Below are 21,486 nucleotides of genomic sequence, written 5' to 3' on the forward strand. Positions count from 1 at the left end.
CTTTCAAGAAAACAATGAAGGCTCAGTGGCATTTAGGTCCCAAGCCCAAGAGAACAAAGCAGCCACTATATTCTAAGTCTTCATCCCCATAGAAACCTGGAGCACCCTCTTTCCTCTGATTCCCACAGGGTCAAAGTTGGTTTATTTTCAGCAGATTGGTGGTGGTATTGTTATTATTATTACTATTCTGACGTTAGTTTGGCTAATTAATAAATCTAGGGTCCTTTTGAGGTATCAAACATTCTACTAAGTTCCCTGTACTTCGGCTATCAGCCAAATTTGCAAAGGCCATGGAAAAAAATTAGGATAGGGCCCACATCTCCCTGCCTCAGGGGTGCAGAGTACTCTCACAAGGTTTTGTTTCATCTCCTGCCAGCTCTAAAAGGGTATGCAAAGCAGATATTATTACCCCTTGCACGGAAAGGAGAAGGAATGTGCCTAAGAAGAAACAGCTTGCTAGCTGATGACAGAGTCTGCATTGACACCTGTTCTGGCTGACCTAAGTGAATTTCTCTCTTTATTCCAAATTCCTTAAGTGGAATCGCCCCTCTGGGCAAGTAAGGATTGCGCTCAAACTGGCCTAACTGACAGCAGGCTGGGAGGTGGGTAGTAAACCCTCGGGAATGTGGGCTTTGCCCCCACCACGAAGGCCGGGTTGTCTTTGTATTTTAACTCAGTCCAGTTGAGGGTATCTTTGGTGTAGCCCGTTTGTAGAGTTGCCTTGAGAATTTTCCTAGGTAGTTTTGTTGATTCGCTCAGCTGCAGGGCAAATCACAGAAACGGAATAGGAAAATAAAAAAAACGCAAAGCACGTGGCGTACAGAATCTCACTTTTCTTGGCCTTTCTCCCGATCCGTAGCCGCGCCCTATTACGACTGCGCGGGTGGCTTGCCTATAAAAGCCCGTCTGGGAGCGTCTCGTCGCCACAATCTCTTCCTGTTCTTGGTGCGTCTGTTGTGGCTTCTAGCTGGGATCGCAGTGGCCGTGAAGATGGCGTCTACCAGCCGGTTAGTATGTCCGGCCGAGCCGGGCTAGCTAAGGGGCGGGCGGAGAGTGCCAGAGCTGTGAGGCGGCCACCGGGGCTGTCGCGTCGGGCAAAGCGCTCGGGAGGCGCGGGGAGAGGCGGCGGACTGGCGGAGCCGGACAAAGGCACTTCCAGACGGCAGGGCTGTCAGGGGTGTCGCAGGGGGTACCGAGCCGTCGGCGTTACCACTCGAGCGTCCCGGCTTGTTTTCTCACCCAGGCACCACCCTGTGGGGGCCCCTGTGTCCCCAGCCCCTGGTTTCGCCTCCTTTTTGAGTATTTTAACCGTGTTTTTTCTTGTTAATTTTTTCTACGCTTGTTTTTCCAGCTGTGGCACAACCAGCCCATCCTTTCCAAAGAGCGGGAAAGGGTTAGTTCCAGGCCCTTATCGATCTGACAGCTAGAAAGTTAGGGACGTCAGCCTGATGGAAACTGATTACCATCCCAGAGGCCTTCTGAAATGGAAGCTAGGGCATTTCAAGAGTTGATAAGTTCCCTTCTAAGAGGTTTATTTTTTTACAAATGTCTTCTGCATACTCCTGAAGAAAATCTTTCCCGCAGAAAATTACTTACATATGCTGGGAAGTCACTGTAATATATTCTTTAAAATGTGATGTACTCATATCTACAGGAAATGTATGCAGTGCCCTTAGAGGCAGCCTTTAATCCTGTGATCTGAAAAATGCTTGTAGACCCTAATTATCTCTCATTACCATTATGAGGTAAATATTAGTATTTTTGCATCAGTGTAAACTGAGTCATGCCAGTGTTGACTTTTCCAAGGTTAGTGTTAGAACAAAGTGTAGAATTTCTTATCTATTTCCTGTTATCACACAATTGGCCTCTAGTTAACTCATAATGTATTAAAAGTATCAACTTAGTTCTATAGCCTCTGAGAGGTAACTCTGGCATAATTTCATCGAACTTGTTATCTATGAAATAGAGTTCCCAACGAAAGCCATTATCACAAAATAGCAAACTGAAGAAGTCCAGGTCCTTTTGTGTTAACTCCTAAGACTTACTGCTTTATGTTACTGTACTTAAAAAAAAAAAAAAAAGTGTTGGTGGAGGCAGCATTAGGTAAAACAACTTGGAAACAACTCTTAAAGCCAATGACACTCTTGTTTACTGATTGTAATTCTGTAATTGAATGCTCAATCATTCTATCTGGGTGTGGCTCTGTTGGGAAAGGCTTCGTAGGTAAGTGGAAAACTTTAGCTACCCAAAGACACCTAAATACGACTTACGTTCTCTTATCACAGTAGATCTGAAAGGTCAGTGTGGTCATATTTGGGCATAGCTTTTCCATATAATAGGACAGGAAATTGTGTTTGTAAGAAAAATTTGCAGCAGTTAAATATAGTAAGTTCATGTGATTGATTCTTTACCAGAAGAATACACTTTCCTTTGTGTGCCTTTATTTTCTTCATATGTTAAAAAATAATCTTTGAAATAAATTTTTTCTGGACACGTGTAGGTCTTAAATATATGTGTTATTGCAGTTGTCCATCTCGAGTTTTTCTACCAGTGAGAACAAAGGTAAATGTTAGTATTTCTGCCTTTAGCTTTTTACCCCCTGAGGAAGATGCAGTTACTAGGTTATGAAACTGCCCGGTGTTTTCACAGAGAAAAGCACAAATGTTGTCAGTTCAGATCTAAACTTCACCACTATTCTGTGATTTTAGGCTAATCATTCTCGGAGCTTAATCTTTAGAAGGGAGATAACCCTTATTTTGCAGCGTTGCTTTGAAGATTAATAATATATATGTAGTACTAGATACACAGTAGGCACCCAATAAGTGATAGCTATAAAGTGAGATTTGGATTTATCTGGTTCCTTAGGGACTCTAAATTGTTTTAATGTCATTGGTTGTTGTTGACTTCATTCTTTCCCTTTCATTTCTCTCCCTTACTTCCCCCACTACCCTACTCTTGTGGTTCCTCTTTTGTATTATTCCTGTGGGTATTCTGATTAAAGTTGACTACTTTATTGTGATTCATTTTATTTTGGTTAGGTAACACACACAAATAGTGCAAAAACAAGAAGAAAAGTGAAAAGCAGTTTCTTTTCTTCCCTAGCTCCCAGCCATCTAATTCTCCCCCAAAGCAGCCATTGTAACCAGTTTCTTCCTGTTTTCCTAATGATTCTCTGGTTTAACAAGCATGGTTAACAAACAGCGCTAACCTCTCTTCTTCCCCCAAAGTCTGTTGTAAACATCGTCTGCTACCTTGCTTTTTACCTTTTTCGTGAAGTGAGCACAGACATTTTAAGTGCACAGTTCAGTTACAAAATGAGCACACACACATAGCTACCACCCAGGTCAAGAAATTAAATACCACTGGCATCCTGGAAGCCTCCTTGTGACCTCCGCCATTACCCCCTTTCCAAAGATAACCACATCCCAACTTCTAACACGATAGATTTGTTTTGCCCACTTTAAAGTTTATATAAATGGCCTGTGGTTTCCTCTATGTTTAGTTTCTTTTGATAGCATTTTGAGAGTTAACCTTTTCCTGAGTATAACTGTAATTCATATTTTTTTCCATTTTTGTATAAAATCCCTAGGGGCGCCTGGATGGCTCAGTCAGTTAAGCATCGAACTCTTGGTTTTGGCTCAGGTCATGATCTCCCTTGTGGGATTGAGCCCTACATTGGGCTCTGTGCTCAGTGTGGAGTCTGCTTCAGATTCTCTCTTCTTCTCCCCCACATTTTTTCTCTTTCTCAAATAAAATCTTTAAAAATCCCTAATTTACTCTTTTTACTTAGCGTATCTTTGAGATGTTTACATATCATTTATATATGTGCACAACATACTTTTTAACAGTGCAAAATATATTAGTCCTTATCTTTGTATGCTGTGTGCCATATAGCTGCCTCTTTGTCATTACTTTTATTCTGCTAAGATTTTCCTTTATTTCAACATAGTTTTTCATAATTTATACTAATTTCTTAATTTATCTGTCATAATGTATTAAAATATTTCCGTAATAGGAATTTATGGAATAAGTGTGACTATAAAACAAACCTCTGTTCCTCCATTTTCCCAATGAAAAGATCCAAGACATGTTTTGGTTAATTTGAATATATACATTTTGGGAATGTGGGTTATTAGTTTTTCAGTGGGAATCACCTATGTTGAGAGTTAACATTCTGAATTATATCTGTTGACATTAGAAAATTTATCCAAAACCACAAATACCTGCTTACTTACTGTAAGAATGGTTAATGATGTCTTTTAAATGTATATTTGTGGGGGGGGGGTTTGTTTTGTTTTTTAAAGATTTTATTAAGCACATGCACATGAGAGTGAGACAGTGAGAGAGAGAGAGAGAGAATGAGAGCAGGGGGAGAGGGAGACAGAGACTGAAACGAGGGGTTCCATCCCAAGACCCTGGGATCATGACCTGAGCCGAAGGCAGACCCTTAACAGACTGAGCCACCCAGGCACCCCTAGATGTATATTTGTGATGGCCATAACATAACCTTGTGCTGTAGTATTCCAAGTGAACTTTTAAAGAGGGCTTATTTTCTATGATACCAAACACTTAATGATTGTGAGGGAAATAACTACTAAATCTATGTTAAATATCTTTGTTGCTTTTTATTTAATTTTAATTTTTATTTTTTTAAAGTAGGCTTTATACCCAATGTGGGGCTTGAACTCACAACCCTGAGATCAAGAGTCAGGTGCTCTCCCCACTGAGCCAGCAAGGCACCCCTCTGTTGCTTTTGTAAAACTGATTCTTTTGTGTCTTTTAAGATTGATTTGTCTTCCCCAGACTGCTTTATTTTCAAAATAGAATAATTGAGCAAATTAGTACTATCACAAATAGATTAAAAAGTAGCTTTTGAAACCATTTCTTGAATGGTAGCAAACTCATTTTTTGGACTAAATGAAATCCTCAGGTCTTAAGTTCAGCAGAGACACATCTATCACCCTCCTCTATCTACCTGTTAGGTTCAGTGTACTATTCTAAATCTATTACTAAGATATCCAGCAAGTAGAAAAAAAAAAAAAAAGACTTGAAATTTATTCTCTAACCAGAGAAATAAGTGGTAGGTCACACAAACCAGATGACTATATGTAAATGTCACAGGTTATTATGGTAGCTACTCATTTCTATGCTAATCAAGATTTTTAAAGATCTTAGTAGCCTCCTGTTAAGAGAAAAAAGACTGACTTTCCATTTAGGTTTTTAAAGCCTTCCATGTCTGCAAACCTAACTGTTCTTAGAAAAAACAATTTTAATGGGATCTGTTAATTACTAGCTGGAATTAAAAGTTACCTAACTGGGTAACTGGTTTACTTTGAAGATTTAGCTTAAGTGTATTATACATGTGTAGTATTGGGAAAGTGTTCAAAATCTTTCTTTACCCCTCCTCCCCCTGCCCCCAAAAGACTACTTTGTTACGTGTTGGTTGGGAGAATATAAAAAATTCTTTTTTTTTTTTTTTTTCCATTTAGCTTGGATGCTCTTCCAAGAGTCACGTGTCCAAACCATCCAGATGCGATTTTAGTGGAGGACTACAGAGCTGGTGATATGATCTGTCCAGAATGTGGCCTGGTTGTAGGTGAGCAGTTACTATGGTTTTAATTGAAATCACTATTTTGGGTACTTTGTTTTTGTATATTTCCCAAAGTTTCTTTTAATGAATACATTTTGATTTTTTTTCCCTACAGGTAATTATTTATATAACTAACAAACAAGAAGAATTAGGAAAAAAAAAAGTAAAGTTAGAGATACCATATTTTTTGTCTATACAAATGTATATATTTCATAATGTGGAGTATGAAGGAACATTTAAAATTGAGACAACCAATCCAAAAGAAAAAGCCCAGTCCCTAGTCTTCCGAGTCCTTAGTCTTTTTTTTTTTTTTTTAAGATTTTATTTACTTGAGAGAGAGAGCGCTCAAGTGAGCACAGAGGGAGAGGGAAAAGCAGACTCCCCAGAGCAGAGAGCCCAACGCAGAGCTCGATGATCTCAGGACCCCAGATCATGACCTGAGCCAGCCACCCGGGTATCCCTCCTGAGTCCTTAATCTTAAATATTTGATGGGGGTGCTGGGGTGGTGGTGGTGAAACTTGTGCATATGAAATAATGAATAAGGTGTGCCTGGGTGGCCCAGTCAGTTAAGCATTTGACTCTTGGTTTTGGCTGAGGTCATGATCTCAGGGTTGTGGGATCCAGCCCCACATTAGGCTCTGTGCTCAGCGTGGAGTATGCTTGAGATTCTCTCTCCCTATCCCTCTCCTCTGCCCCCTCTCCCTCTCTGTCTCTCTCAAAGTAACTAAGTCTTTAAAAAGAAATTGAGTAAATTTAATCTAACTTTTGTGGCTTTAAACAAGATTTGTTTTAGGGTAATAAAGGTATATCTGCACTGAGTCTCATCCAAGGCCTTTTAGTTAACGGAGCCAATCACTTACATAGAATGATTTATTTATGAATTTCTGGTATAAAATTGTCAAAAATACTGCTTCATGGGGCGCCTGGGTGGCTCAGTTGTTAAGCATCTGCCTTCGGCTCAGGTCATGATCCCAGGGTCCTGGGATCGAGCCCCACATCAGGCTCCCTGCTGGGTGGGAAGCCTGCTTCTCCCTCTCCCACTCCCCCTGCTTGTGTTCCTGCTCTCTCTCTCTCTGTCAAATAAATAAACAAAATCTTTAAAAAAAAAAAAATACTGCTTAAAATTTTCATTTTGTTCCTACTTGCTCACTTATCCAGATACATAGCCAAATTTTGAATAGAGATGGTCTGTTCAAAATTATTCTTATGGTGGGGTTGTAGCTAGTACCTGAAAAAAGGAGTAATACTTAGCCATTTGAAATACTTAGAAATGGGGCACCTGGGTGGCTCAGTCTCATTAAGCGTCTGTCTTCGGCTCAGGTCATGGTCCCAGGGTCCTGGGATCAAGCCCCACGTCGGGCTCCCTGCTCAGCGGGAAACCTGCTTCTCCCTCTCCCCTACTTGTGTTCCCTTTCTCGCTGTGTCTCTCTCTGTCAAATAAATAAATAAAATCTTTAAAAAAACAAAAATACTTAGAAATGAAAGTGCTAGTAGGATTATGGGACATATAACAGAAACATTGGTGATGATATATTATGGAATTGTCTTACTTGGAGACATCTGTAATATTCATCCAAGTAGGCTGCTCGCCTCAGACCTCCAGTGGGAGTTTTATATCATACAGAGTTGCTAATAGGAACTAAAATCCACTTACAATTAATTGAATTCTCCTCAGTAAGCAATATTAATAGCTTATATATGCTGGGCACTGTTTTAAATGATTTACATATTCACTCAGTTTATCCTCAGAGAAACCTTTGAGGTGACTACTAATATTATGTTCATGTTAGAGATGAGAAACTGAAGTTTAGTGTGGCAGTGAAGCTCCACTGTCTACATGGAGTCATTTCTATCCTAGATTGCCTTTCGTAGTAAAACGAGTTCAGTGTGAGACAGGCATACTATGACCCACCACCTATTTTATATATGACCTGCCTGCTAAGAATGGCTTTCTCATGTTTAAGTGGTTGAAAAAAATCCAGAGAATAGTAACATTTGGGGACATATGAAAATAATATCAAATTCAGATTTCAGTAACCATACATAAAGTTTTATTGGACACAGCCACACTTGCTTGGTATCTGTTGTCTATGACTGCTTTCGCACTATGACATCAGGATTTAGTAGTTGCAGCAGAAACCAGATGTGGTGTTCTCCTCACGTCGTACTGCTGCCCAGTGCACTATAAATCCCAGTAATGCAGTTACAACTCCTCAGCATCTTGAGTACAAAGCCTGTCTCCATACTTCAACATTTTGTTACCATTGCATACCCATTGTGTCAAAACAAAAAGAAAAAAGGCAACTTTGAATGTCATGCTTTTAAGGCACAGTGGAGTGTGGATTATTTTGTTATTGAATTAGATGGCAAAGCACTGTATTTATTATGCAGTGATACTATAGCTCTGCTAAAAGAATACAGTAACCTTTGACATTACCAAATAAACACTCATCATGCCAACTCAGTAAAAACAATGATCAGAAAATTTAGAAAATGTAAAGTGGAATATCTCATCATAGCAGAATTTCTTCACCAACATCAAAGAATAAAAATAAGGCTGCAGTTAAAGTAAGTTTCTGAGTGGCTTATTTGTAGCCCATGCAGGGAAAGCCATTTACCAATGATGAGTTAATTAATTCGTGTTTGATTGTGGTAGCTGAAGAATCATGTCCAGAAAAAATACATTTATTTAAGACGATTAGCCTCTCTGCAAAAACAGTTGCTTGAAGAGTTGAGGACCCTGGGAGCAACATCAATAGTCAGTTAAAAGTCCAGACAAATTTCAAGTATTTTTCCCGGACTCTTGTTGACTAGCTAGATGTTACTGGGTTGTTTATTCAAGGTGTCAGTGCAGAGTTTTTAAGAGTTTGAATCATCTGCATGGAACAACTACAGGAGAAACTATTTTTAAAAAGTTACAAAAATGCTAATTCAGTACAACCTGAAGGGGGGGAAATCTTCTAAGATGTGTTAAAACTGATCGAAAAATGCATGTGGAAGAAGACTTAGTTTGAGAAATTTACAAAGATGGTGAAAAGGTAAGATTTTTAAAGCCTGTAGTTCTTTGTTGTATTCATCAGCAGATACATTGTAGAAAAGGTTTGAATCTCTGTTACTGATCAGTAACAGTATCAGTAGTGAACTTCATTCACTCTCATGGACTTAACTGTCATTTCAGTGAATCATTGTCAGAAATAGAAGCTGAATATCTCGACTTGCCTACCACACAGTAATTTGATAGCTTAGCAGTAGCAAAGTTTTCTTGTAATTGTTTTTGAGCTCAGGGCCAAGTTGAAATTTTTCTGAATCCAATACTACCTTCAGCCACTGCTATTGTACACTGAATGGCTTTAGAAATTAGCTTTTGTTGCAGACTTGCTAATATTAGTTAATTAATTCAACCTAGAATTGTAAGGCAAAACAGTGCCTATATGTTAAAATTGCACTGTAGTAAAGTCAGTTTCACAACAACTAACATTATTTGAATCATAAACAATGTCAAATTACTTTAATGTATTTTATATACTTTCATTGCTGTCAGAAGTTAAAACAGGAACTAGGATCTTCATTCCCACACAGGTCTGCAGCAGGTATATTTTCCAGACTCAAACTATATTTTAATCAGTGTTTTTCAGACCTGGATGCAAAGGAAATTTTCATATTTCAGAATCCGATTAACTCTGCAATTAAGGAGCTCCCACCTAACCTTCAATTGGGAGTGATTAATCTACAATGTAATGACATGTTAAAAGGCAAAATATCAGAAGAATGTAATAAAATTCTATAAATGCCTTTCAAGCAATGAATATGCTCAATTAAAATCATATGCTTGCAGATTAATATCAGTATTTGGCAGTACTTATCTGTGTGTGCAAGACTTTTTTAAAAATGAAATACATAAAATCCTGTTAACACAGCATTGACAAATGAATATTTGTAATTGACTTTGATGATAGAGAACACTAACTGAATTCCAATTAAGTGAAATATTGTCACCCCAAAAGAGAATTCTATTCTTTCTCAGTAGTAGATATATAATATAACAAACTATTATATTTTAATTTTTAATTTCATCAAAAAATTAGTGGAGTTTTCTTCTTTATGTAAGTGCCACAGTTGAGGCTCTTGACCCACAAAACCTAAAATATTTACTATATGGCCCTTTACAGGAAATGTTTGCCGATTAAGTTAAATGAGAGCATTCTAATTCCACAGTATTAAGATCAAACTGATAGTATGTCAGAGTGAGGCAGAGACAGAAGATTGAAGATCATTTCAGCTTCTTGGCTCTCCTAAATGTAGTCATTTAAAAAAATAGTGCAGAAATTTTGCATCAGCCCTTCCATCAGCTTCACACTAGCAAGATAGTTGTGTAAGATGAACCAACTGGAGAAGGAAGATCTAATTCACAAGGTTTACATGCTTTTTTGTGCTTGGAATCCCTAATTTTTACTTGCATTTTTCTGCTTATATCAAACCAAAGGAAGTTAATTTTCTTTTAGTTTGCTTTATTTACTTATTAGTCTTGAACACCAGCATTGGAACTACTATATTTTATCGTAACTAAAGCAACTAGCCTAATTGTGAGGCTTGAAAATTAAAAAATATAATCTGATTGAACTTCCTTTCTATATACAGAAATTTCTTTTTGTGATAATTGGTTTTTCTGACATAAGATGTAACACCTGTGGGTTTTTTTTTAAAGATTTTATTTGTTTATTTGACAGAAAGAGAGGGAGAGCACAAGTAGGCAGAGAGGCAAGCAGAGGGTGAGGGAGAAGCAGGCTCCCCGCTGAGCAGGGAACCCGATGCGGGGCTTGATCCCAGGACCCTGGGACCATGACCTGAGCCAAAGGCAGACGCCTAATGACTGAGCCACCCAGGCACCCCGTAACACCTGTTTTAAAATATACAGTAGCTTCATTCACATATTTGTGGTTCATTGTGTAACTTAACCTGCAGTGTGTCCTGCAAGTGAATAATCTATTCCGTGAGGGTGGGCGGCAAGAGTCTGCTAATAAAGTTCCATTTTGCTGAGGAGATCATCAAATTATGTTGAAAAGGGCTTAAATGAACATGAACATGGCAGTCTGTGAGTCTAAATTTTAAAAATACATGTGCATGTGTACATATATACACAAACACATATATTGCTGCCATAGATTGATCATAAATTGAGATTATATTATATATTTAATTGGCTTTGCATCAATTTGTTGGTTTAAAGACGTATGCTGTCTGTTGCCAGCTCAGTTCTGTCTTTATCTCTTATGCTATGGAGACAGGGAAGAAATTAGTCTGGGCCAATATTCTGCAATCTCCTAAGGGCATAAAATTTGTGACTTTTTTCACAAATTTTATGCCCTTAGTAGATTGCAGATTTAAATTTAGGTGTCATCATATGCTTCCTAATAAATAATCTTGGTTTACATGGTTTGAATGTGCTTGTCATAACATTTTACCTTTTATGAAACTTTTCAGATTATACCATTTTATTGAATAAACTTTTTCAGTAGCTTCTGATTTAAGTAATCAGACAACTTTAGAAACTGGAACTCTTAGAATTGGTTTTCTTGACAACTCTATACTTAATATTTAATTTGTGCTTAAACTTAAGGCAGCCTGTTGTCACTAACTCCTCTTAATTTCAAACTCAACACTAGATACTGCTCAGTTGTTATCTTCAGAGCCATATATTACTCCTCTCAGCAGAGCCCATGACTACCACCTTTTTTAGTGAAATAATTTCATAATAAAAAAAAAAACTTACATGATTATAAACTACCTTTTCTTCGGTCTCTAACAACACTCTTTTCACTGTCCTTCAAGCCTTCATTCATAGGATCCTTGAGGCCCACCACTCAGTCTCAAAACCAGTGCCTAAAGTGTTTCAGTTTTTCTTAAACAACATCATACTTTCAGGAACCAGTTTCTGTTTCAATTACGTGACAAACTACTTGAGAACTTTGTGGTTTATACCAGCCATTTTATGTTGATTATGATTTTATGGATCAAGCTGGACCTGGAGGACCCACTTCCATGATGGCTTTTTCTTTTTCTTTCTTTCTTTTTTTCTTTTTTTAAGATTGTATTTATTTATTTGACAGAACACGGAGGGAGAGGGAGAAGCAGGCTCTCTCTGCCAAGTAGGGAGCCCAATGCGGGGCTCAATCCCAGGCCCCTAGGATTATGACCTGAGCCAAAGGCAGACACTTAACCGAGCCACCCAGGCACCTCCCCCACAACCCCCCGATGGCTTTCTCTCCTACAGTTCTGCCTCTTCTCTGCCCTTTGGCCTCTCCATACAGATGTGCCATGCTCTAGAGTTTCTCCGTAGTTGTCTCAGAGTAGTCATATTTCATACATGGTGGTTGATTTCCAAGAGAAATACCCCAAGAGCATGTGTTTCAAGAGCATGGAAGCTGGGGCGCCTGGGTGGCTCAGTCGTTGGGCGTCTGCCTTCGGCTTGGGTCGTGATCCCAGGGTCCTGGGATTGAGCCCCCACATCAGGCTCCCTGCTCGGCGGGGAGCCTGCTTCTCCCTCTCCCACTCCCCCTGCTTGTGTTCCCTCTCTTGCTGTGTCTCTCTCTGTCAAATAAATAAATAAAATCTTAAAAAAAAAAAAAAGCGTGGAAGCTGGACTCAGGTAGTTAAGGACAATGCCTGGAATAGGATCACTTCTGCAGTCTATTAGTCAGAACAGTCATAGGGCCCACCTAGACTGGAAGGGGTGGAGAAATAGGTACCCCCTCAGTGTGAGATAGATTAGGTCATGTTTCTGAAGAACATGTTGATGAGAGAGATTATTGCTGCCATCTTTGGAAAATACAGTTTGTCAAACAGTCAGTGTCTTTTAATTTTTTCTCCCATATTTAAGTGGTTGTGTGATACTTAGTTTCATCTGTAACTTGGGTTGTTCCCAATATTTTGCGGCTATTTTTAATACTATTTAACATGTAATAACTGTCTAATTGACTAGGAAAAGTCAATTTTATTTTTTATTTGAATTACAGGATTTTTTTAAGCATGGAAAGTGTTATGATTTGTCACTGGCTATTTAATCTTACCACTGATCCTTGGGATATTGGTAGTGATATCTAATCACTAGATTAGGTGATTAGATATCACCTAATCAAAATAAGGTCAATTTTTAAAGCAAAGCATTGTCATTTCTACCATGAAACTGTTGGCTCTGACAGCACTGTTTTGTGGGGTTTTTACCCCCCAAATCCTAATTGTGATTGTGTCACTGTAAAAATTGAGCACTAGGTGGCAGTGTAATCATATTTAGATTATCAGTTTGTTCATAAATTTGACTTTGTACATTGTTTATAGTCAGCAAAGTATTAGGTTAGCAAGCTGCTGTAATGGTTGTTAAAACACAAAATTGGTTATGACTTTTATAAATTAGGATTTCAAATAATGTGGTGTTTAGATCTCGTGGTATCATTTCTAGTTAAAGCTACTTTTTGTGTGCCATTTAAAACTGAAGTCTTTCATTGTTCTTAAAAGGAATATAAGGAAAATACCAGAAAATAGTATAGGTAGATTTGAATGAGAAAAATGAGCCCATTTGACCTCTCCTTCTTAAAGTCTTTCTGGATACTGATTATACCAGTGCATCTGAAGCATGAATGTGCATTAAGAATCAGCTGTATAAAGATTCCAGACCCCATTTCTAGAAATTCTAGCTCAGGTCATACATCGGTAACATTAAGAAACACATATCTGTACTATTAACCTTACAATTTACCACATTTTTTGAGATCTTCTGTATTTTCAGAGTTTTCATCTTTGTTTTCATGTTTTCCATGCCTCCAGACTGCCAGTTCCTGTAGAGCAGATATCTTATGTGTGTCCATAGTTCCTAGTATAACTAGTGGCCTTCGCATCCAGGCTTGGCTCTACTAGTTAATGAGCTATGGAACTATAACCAAGTTACATAATTTCTCCAAGCTTAACTTTCTTCATGTGTAAAATAAGTTGTGACTCCTCCTCCCCCACCTCCAAAACAGGCAGCAGGTACCATACATCTCAGAATTGTTAGGAATTGTTAAAAATCAAATGAGATAGTGTAAAAAATGTATAGTATGAATTTTCAATGATACATATTTTGGGGTTACAAATACTTCTTTTTTCTTAACCTTGTAGAAAAAAGCAGGTTATTCTAAGTCTGAGCTGCTTTTCATCATAGCAAGTCAGTTGCAAGCTATGTTTGAGTGGGTCTAGCATATGGAATGCTCTCTAACTGTAGCATTTTAAAGATTGCCAGATTACCAATTTTAAATTTGCATTATAGTGTTTCCTAAAGGAAAAAATTCAGGAATATTCACTTTCAAATTCTTGCTTTGGCACCTCTTCTAAGGCCTCAGAGACAGCCTTCTTACCTAGTTTAGAATTTTTAATTTAGATGCTACTTTACCTTAAGCAACAGAGAATTACTAACTTTACTTGGTCAGCACAACCACTCTGTAAGGGAAACTGAGGCTTGGAGTACTTAGGTCATTAGCTCAAGATTTCACATCTAGTAAGTGACAGAGCCACTCAAATCCCGATCTGTAGGACTTAACAAGCCTGTTTCTGTTAAGGCACTGTGCCAGTCAGGGAGAGGGATAGAAGGATCAGATGCTCTAAGCAAGCTTTGGAGCAGCTCTTCGGCTAGTGTGTGGAAGGGAAGAGGGTGCATTAGTACAACACAGCAGGGTAAAAGTTCTATTCCAGAGCTTCCAAATTTGGTGAGAACACAAAGGAAGGAAGCAGTGACTTCCTGGGGAAATTACTGTTGAATTTACATTGAAACATGATCATTAAGTAGGGGTAAGGGTTTATGGAGGGAAGGTCATTCCAAGTGGAGGGAAAAAGAAACGTGCCCCATAGGATAGAGGCCTGCAGGTGTTAGTTTATGAATGACTCAAATTACTGTGACCGAGGTTAGGATGCACGTTCCATCAGAGCTACAGTTCCTTAGCTTAGATGCTATTGCCGCAAACCTACCTGTATCTGAGGAGAAAAGAGCTATATTCAGGTTCTCTGGGATGGAATTTACAAGGCATTTTCCTTTCCAAATGGCTTTCCAAATGGTAACTATACTCTTGACTTGTAGAGTTTGTTTTTTTCAAGTATCTGTTGATCAGATAGCTTTTGAAAATTGTCTCTGATGTAAGCTTTCTGTTAAGAATGTACCATGGTAACCCGGGGCGCCTGGGTGGCTCAGTTGGTTAAGCGACTTGCCTTCAGCTCAGGTCATGATCTCAGGGTCCTGGGATCGAGCCCTGCATCGGGCTCCCTGCTCGGCGGGAAGCCTGCTTCTCCCTCTCCCACTCCCCCTGCTTGTGTTCCCTCTCTTGCTGTCTCTCTCTCTGTCAAATAAATGAAATCTTTAAACAACAAAAAAAAAGAATGTACGGGAACCCTAAACTAAAGTCAGGATTCTTTGAAATAGCGTAAGGAGGAATGATAGGAAGGGGTAGATGACTGAGAAAGGTGTGGAAGCTAATGATGCATTTCATTTTCAGCATTCCATTTAACACTTGTAGTGTGTTGACCCAAACAGTTTTCCAGAGCATCCTATTTTTTTTTTAATTAAAAAACTCAATGCTTAGGGCTTGTCCACCTTGAATAATACATTCTCATTATTGAACTTTTAGACTTGGCATTTTTTGGAAAATTTTATAGTTTCAAATTAAATGGTTTTAATCTACCTTTTGAAAACAAGTAATTGGAGAAGGTTGTTCTAAGACTCCTACTTCTGAATTCTCTACCACTGGTTATATATGAAAATGCTCAAATCACTTTCCGGGAAGATAGCAGAAAGAACTGAAATTTAGGGTGATTCCTCTTAATACTTGTTTTAAAAATTCCTTTATTAATTTACAATAAGAAACAACATTCTGAGTCTAATTCAGGCCTAGAAGATCAGACTCTCTAGGGTTGGCTTTCTGGCTGCTTTTGGTATGTTGCAGTTTTCCCCTGCACTGTTTAGATTGTTACCATAAGCCATTCTGGTTTTAATAGTGTATTACAAAATAACTCTCGTTGGATTTATATTTATAGCTTGCATGGTAAGGAGGTTAGATATTTGTCTTGGTGTACTATTTCCTTTAGACTATAAGGCAAAGTGCCTTGGTTCTACAGGACATTCTTTCTCATCTCCTTTCTCTCCTACCTCATTATTCCTTGTAGTGGTAGAGGCCACTGGTTGTTGCCTGATTTCTCTTACTTCACTCTTGGTTTAGTAGTAGAATCCCCACACTGTAACTGGGTGTGTGGCTGCCCAACTGGATTGTATTTCCCAGCTTCCCTTGTAGCTAGGTATGACCATGTGATCTAACCAGTGGGTTGTAAGTAGAATAGGTATGTGCAACTTTAGATCCTGCCACAAGGGACATACCCTCCCTTTTTCTTCTTCCCACTGGCTAGAATACAGACATGGTAAAGGGAACCACCAACAGGCATCTAATGCTGCAAACCCTAGTCATGATAAAGATGGCTTATTAAAAAGATAGGAGGAGCCTGGGTCACACTAGTCTAGGACTGTTAACTGTGGACTGTTAATGTGAAAAAGTTTTATCCTGTTTTTGCTACTATTATTTTTGCTATAATTACAAACCTGTATCCTTCCTAATAAATTTCTAGAGTCTTGGGAATTTATTTTATTTGGGTCATCTGTTAACTGCCAGGGACTTCAGGTACCTGGAGAGACTGAGAATTCCTGGTGGCGGTGGATTGGAAGGTTTTCTGACATGACTGCCACCACCAGACATGGGTTTGATAGTTTTTCGGTACAGGATGGATAAGCAGAAAAGTCAGCGTGAGGCTTATGAATAAAAACTACAATGAAGAAGAACAGTGATCCAGTGGACTTAACAAAATTCTACCCCTGATATAGTTTACTAGAAGAAGGTTAGAAAAATAACCGATTTTTTGTAATCAGTGAAATAAAGCTTCAGTAATATTTCTATTAAATGTTTTCAGAAAGAAATAAGGTAGCACAAGGAGACAAACACAGTAAAACTATTATAGATAATAATTAGCTGACTTAACATTCTAGGAAATTGAATCAGTAAAGTGGAGAAGACAGCTGAATATAGAGTGAATGAGAAAGTGGTAAAGACAAGATACATTATGGTACTACTTGAAGATCCAAGGGAATATGATAAAGTATTAAAGATACAACAGAAGAAAATGTTATATTTGTGGCAGAAGACCCTCAGGGTTGCAAATCAAGAATCCCTCACACCAGTGGGAGTGTATCTTTTAAACATTTAAAAAATGTCCTTAGTAAAGACTTGCAAAGAACCAACTGCTAAAGTTAACTGATTCCTCTGTTTGTTATGTGACAGAAAAAGGAAGTCCTAGAACAATCTTTTTTTATGAATGTATACATAAATCCCACAAAAGCGAGTGCTTAATTCTACTTGCTGATTGTCATGTGCAACAGCATTGATGACTGTTTGCTGTTATTTCTGGTTCTTCTCCTTTGAGCCACATGGTATGTTTATGCTTTTCCACCCCCTTTGAAGTTAAGCACCACTCCTTGACTGGCTTTGGCCAAGGGCATGTGAGAGGAAATGTTACTAAACTGTTAAGTCAGTGCGTAACTTACCACCTTCTCTTACCCCCCTAGCATGTCTCAAGTGGTAGGAATTCTATCCTCTTGAATGAGGATGGCATAGAAAGCTGTCCTATCCCTATATAGACATGTGGTATAAGAAAGAAATCTTCGTTTTAAGCCACTGACCTGAAATTATTTACTACTCCAGAATAACTTTATTTATCTTAACACATAAGTGCTAGAAGAATAATAGCCCACACACAACTGTGGCTGGCTTTCATAATGTAAGAGGATAGTATTGTAAGAAACACTATGGTTTGCTAAGATGACAGACGTTTAATGAACTCAACACACTTCTAATATATAAGATACTCTGCATTAGAATAGAATGATGCTTTAATAGATAACTATTTAGGTTCACCTGTTGCTTTTATGCATAATGTTGAAATATTGGAGACATTTCTGTTTTAAATCAAAGGCATTGTTTTGAGAGTTTTGACAAGTGCTGTGGACATAAAATAGAAATGGAAGTTAAGCATTGGAAGAGGAACAAGTTCTTTGCTACTGATGGGATTCTATATCTAGAATATTCAGATCAAATTTTAAAAATTAATAGTCTATTAAAAGTGGTTGAATATAAGCATATAAAATATTATAGCAATTACTAGTTAGAAAATGGGATTTTTAACAGAAAAAAATTAGATCTAGTCATAAATGTGACATACATATAATCTGAAAGAAGAGCTTGAGAAAAAGTATATTCCCTTGTCCAAGAAGATTGATAATTGTTCTGCCATCCCCAAAATAATGGATAGGCTTGGTGCAGCTTAATTCAAAATCAGCAGTATTTTGGTGGGAGTGAATTTTTATTTGTGATGTATTGAGGTATAATTGCCTGCAGTATAATGCACAGATCCCAGATGTACAGTTTGCATCCTGACACTGCATATACTGGTGTAATCAACACTAATCAAGATGTTTAGACCATTTCCTTCCCTTCTCAGCAGTTCCCTTATGTTTCTTTCTAGTCCGTCACCTCTGTCCCCCAACCCAACAGCAACCACTGTACTGATTTCTCTTCATAGATTATTTTGCCTGTTTTTGAACTTTCTATAAATAGAATCATATAGTATGGTTTTTTAGTCACTGACATTCTAGGGGTTCAGAATAGTGTTTTTGAATGCATTTACATTACTGCATGTGTCGTTAGTTTGTTTGCTGAGGGATATCCCATTGTGTACATTTTCTATTAATGGACATTGGGTTGTTCCCAGGTTTTAGTAACATGAGTAATGCTGCTATGAACATTCTTGTATGAGACTTTTGTAGATAAATATTTAAGAGTGGAAATGCCAAATCATGAGGTAGGTGCCAAAGTAGTTGGTGTGAATGGTTTTGGCAGTCATTCTCAAGTCGTTCTTGAAAAATAAAGAGATGAAACTTACTCTCTTTAGAATATGGTAAAAATCTTAGTTCATTCTCTGTAGACACTGCTCTAATATATGGATTGAGAACTGTACATGTGTGGAATATAGAATATACATATTGAGTGCATTTACTTTTTTGGCTGAGGAACCTGATCGAAGTGGTAGCAGGCACACACTAGATGGAGGAACAGTACTGTTCTGTATATTATGGTAGTGGTATTATTTTGGCTATTATAAATTTTCCTGTATAGACTTTTTATCTGGTGTTCATTTTACAAAAATCAGTGTTTGGTTAAGAACGAACCGGTAAAAGTTGGCGTGCTGCTCTGTTTCTAGAACATGAAAGGATGTGGGAGGTTTTGTATATGTGTGTGTGTTTGTGTGCATGTGTTTATCAGCAGGCTGCTGCTTTGCCAGAGGTTGATTATACCTAAACATTATGGCTGCTTTGTGCACTTACCCTTGAAAAGATTATGTATTGCAGTTTTCTTCCAGAGCAACTTTTAAAATGCTGCCTCATTTAGGTTTTCTTCAAATGAAAATCCTTTATGCACTGATTTTTCTGAATGGTCTGCCCTGTTTTGTTACTCATGTACTTCATCTGATGGTCCAGTTATAGTTTCATGATCTGCTATTTGAGTTATTTTGGAAATTTTATTTCTTATAAATGCTATGTTTTGAGCAGTAAAATATAAAAAGAGGGAATGGCTCTTAGCACAAATCACAGATTGTTGAATGAGTCATGTAGATTGTTCCCACGTATGTGGAAAAATTACATCACTACCAAGTTCTGGCTTTTCTATTTATACCATCCTAGGCCAGCTTCCCCCTAACCCCCTTTCCCCCCTAATCCATCTTTCTTTTTAAAAGCATTACAAAGCAGCCAATAAAAGAAACTCATGTAGGTTATTTTGGGGGCCAAAAGGAAAATGCTATGAAATAAAGTCTTAGGCAAGATGCTTCATCTTTAGATTTCTAGAGAGACTTAAAAGTTGTGAGCATACCTCCCGACCTTTTCATTTACACTGTTCTCTTAGTACATTCTTTAAAATATTACAAATTAATGATGACATTTGATTTTTTTTTTGAACTTAGAATTTAGCAAGTAACTCCAAATATGAAGGCCATAGTAGTTTTTTGTTTTGCGCATGTTCTCTGACTAGGAAAGTTAGATTCACATTTTTCCCTTCGAAAACATAGTGCATGGGGCACCTGGGTGGCTCAGTCAGTTAAGCATCTGACTCTTGATTTCAGCTCACATCATGATCTCAGGATTGTGGGATCCACTGCATCTGGCTCCAGCTCAGCAGGGAGTCTGTCTGAGATTCTCTCTCTCCCTCCCAACTCTGCCCCTTTCCTTCTCCCCCTACCTCTCTCCCAACTTATATGTGCCTTCTCTCTCTTTAAAATAAATAAATAAAATCTTTTTTTTAAAAAATGAAAACAGGGGTCTGGGTGGCTCAGTCAGTTAAGCATATGCCTTCAGCTCAGGTCATGATCCCAGGGTTCTGGGCTCCCTGCTCAGTGGGGAGTCTGCTTCTCCCTCTCCCTTTGCAGCACCCCCCTACTTGCTCTCTCTTGCTCTTTTCACTTTCTCAAATAAACTAAAAAATCCTAAAAAAAAAAAAAAGAAAACATAGTACATGGAGACATCAGAGTATCACTTTAATTGGTGGATGCTATTAAAGGGGCCAAACTGTTTAAAAATCTTGTTTTGTTTATGATACATATGTGAATAGAGCTTTTCATGGAATAGGCACAATATGATTTAATTTTAGGAAAAAACCTACACATGAATTAAAAAGGCAGAAAATAGGGCACCTGCGTGGCTCATTTGGTTAAGCAACTGCCTTCAGCTCAGGTCATGATCCCAGAGTCCCAGGATCGAGTCCCACATCAGGCTCCCTGCTCAGTGGGGAGTCTGCTCTCCCTCTGACCCTACCCCCTTTTGCGCGCTCTCTCTCCAATAAATAAATAAAATCTTTAAAAAGCGGGGGGTGGGGAGGCAGAAAATATATATACCAAAATATTAACAGTGGTTTTCTCTGGTGTTGAGAATACAGGTAATTTTTTTTGCTTATATATTTATATTAATATATATATTGGTAAGCAAGCATTATTATTCTTTTATAAAAAGGAAGAAAAATCAGTCTCTTTAGAGTGGTCTCCTTGAGACAAGAGCCTTGTTTAGTTAATATTGCAGTAAGACTTCAGTCTATAATTATAGGTTTTGTTACTTTCAGATAAGTTTTAAAAATCTTAGAATTGCTTCCCAAGTTTAGTGATGTTTGTTTTTATGAGGAGGAAGCAGAGTAATCCATCATGACGGTCCTATCCATTTAACCTTTCTGTCCTTATTTTGGGCCACCTGCTCAACTTCTCATCTACTGAAGTTGCGTCATAAACTGATCTCCCTGCTTTTGCCTTCCTTGGCCATTCTTACTACATACAGGTATGGCACATGGGGACCCTACCTCTCAGTTCCCTTGTGACAGGAACACTTGATAGTCCAAGTGATGTCTGGTTACTCCCAAGTGATTGGAGTGTTCAAAGAAAAAGTATTCCAAAACCATCAGGGTTGAATGATTCCATTGCACATTTACCTGCTTTCTTAAATATAACACTAGGATTAGATTATGATTATTATATTTGGAGTATAAGCATTTTAATTAACTACATAGAAAATAGTTCAGAAGACTTAGCAGAGTCTACATAATTTCCTTCCTTCTTTTCTCTTTGCTGCCCCTCTGATCAAATACCTGTAGCAGAGTACTCTGCTACTTTTTTTTTTTTTTTAAAGATTTTATTTATTTATTCATGAGAGACAGAGTGAGAGAGGCAGAGGGAGAAGCAGGCTCCCAAGGAGCAGGGACCCTGATGCGGGACTCGATCCCAGGAACCTGAGCCGAAGGCAG

General features: G+C 38.2%; 1 protein-coding gene across 1 annotated transcript in view; it reads left to right on the forward strand.

Moving 5' to 3' along the window:
- Positions 1-869: 869 nt before the first annotated feature.
- The window catches only part of GTF2B (general transcription factor IIB), a 32,942-nt gene continuing 12,325 nt past the window's right edge, over positions 870-21,486 (forward strand). Inside the window, exons 1-2 of the mRNA XM_025872133.2 lie at positions 870-1,007; positions 5,490-5,596. Coding sequence (XP_025727918.1) covers positions 991-1,007; positions 5,490-5,596 — 124 coding nt within the window. The 5' untranslated portion in view covers positions 870-990. The remainder of the gene's footprint in view (positions 1,008-5,489; positions 5,597-21,486) is intronic.

This window comes from Callorhinus ursinus, unplaced genomic scaffold, assembly GCF_003265705.2.
Source record: "Callorhinus ursinus isolate GAN/ISIS: 27379988/994484 unplaced genomic scaffold, GSC_fseal_2.0 scaffold9, whole genome shotgun sequence".
Lineage (NCBI taxonomy): Eukaryota > Metazoa > Chordata > Mammalia > Carnivora > Otariidae > Callorhinus > Callorhinus ursinus.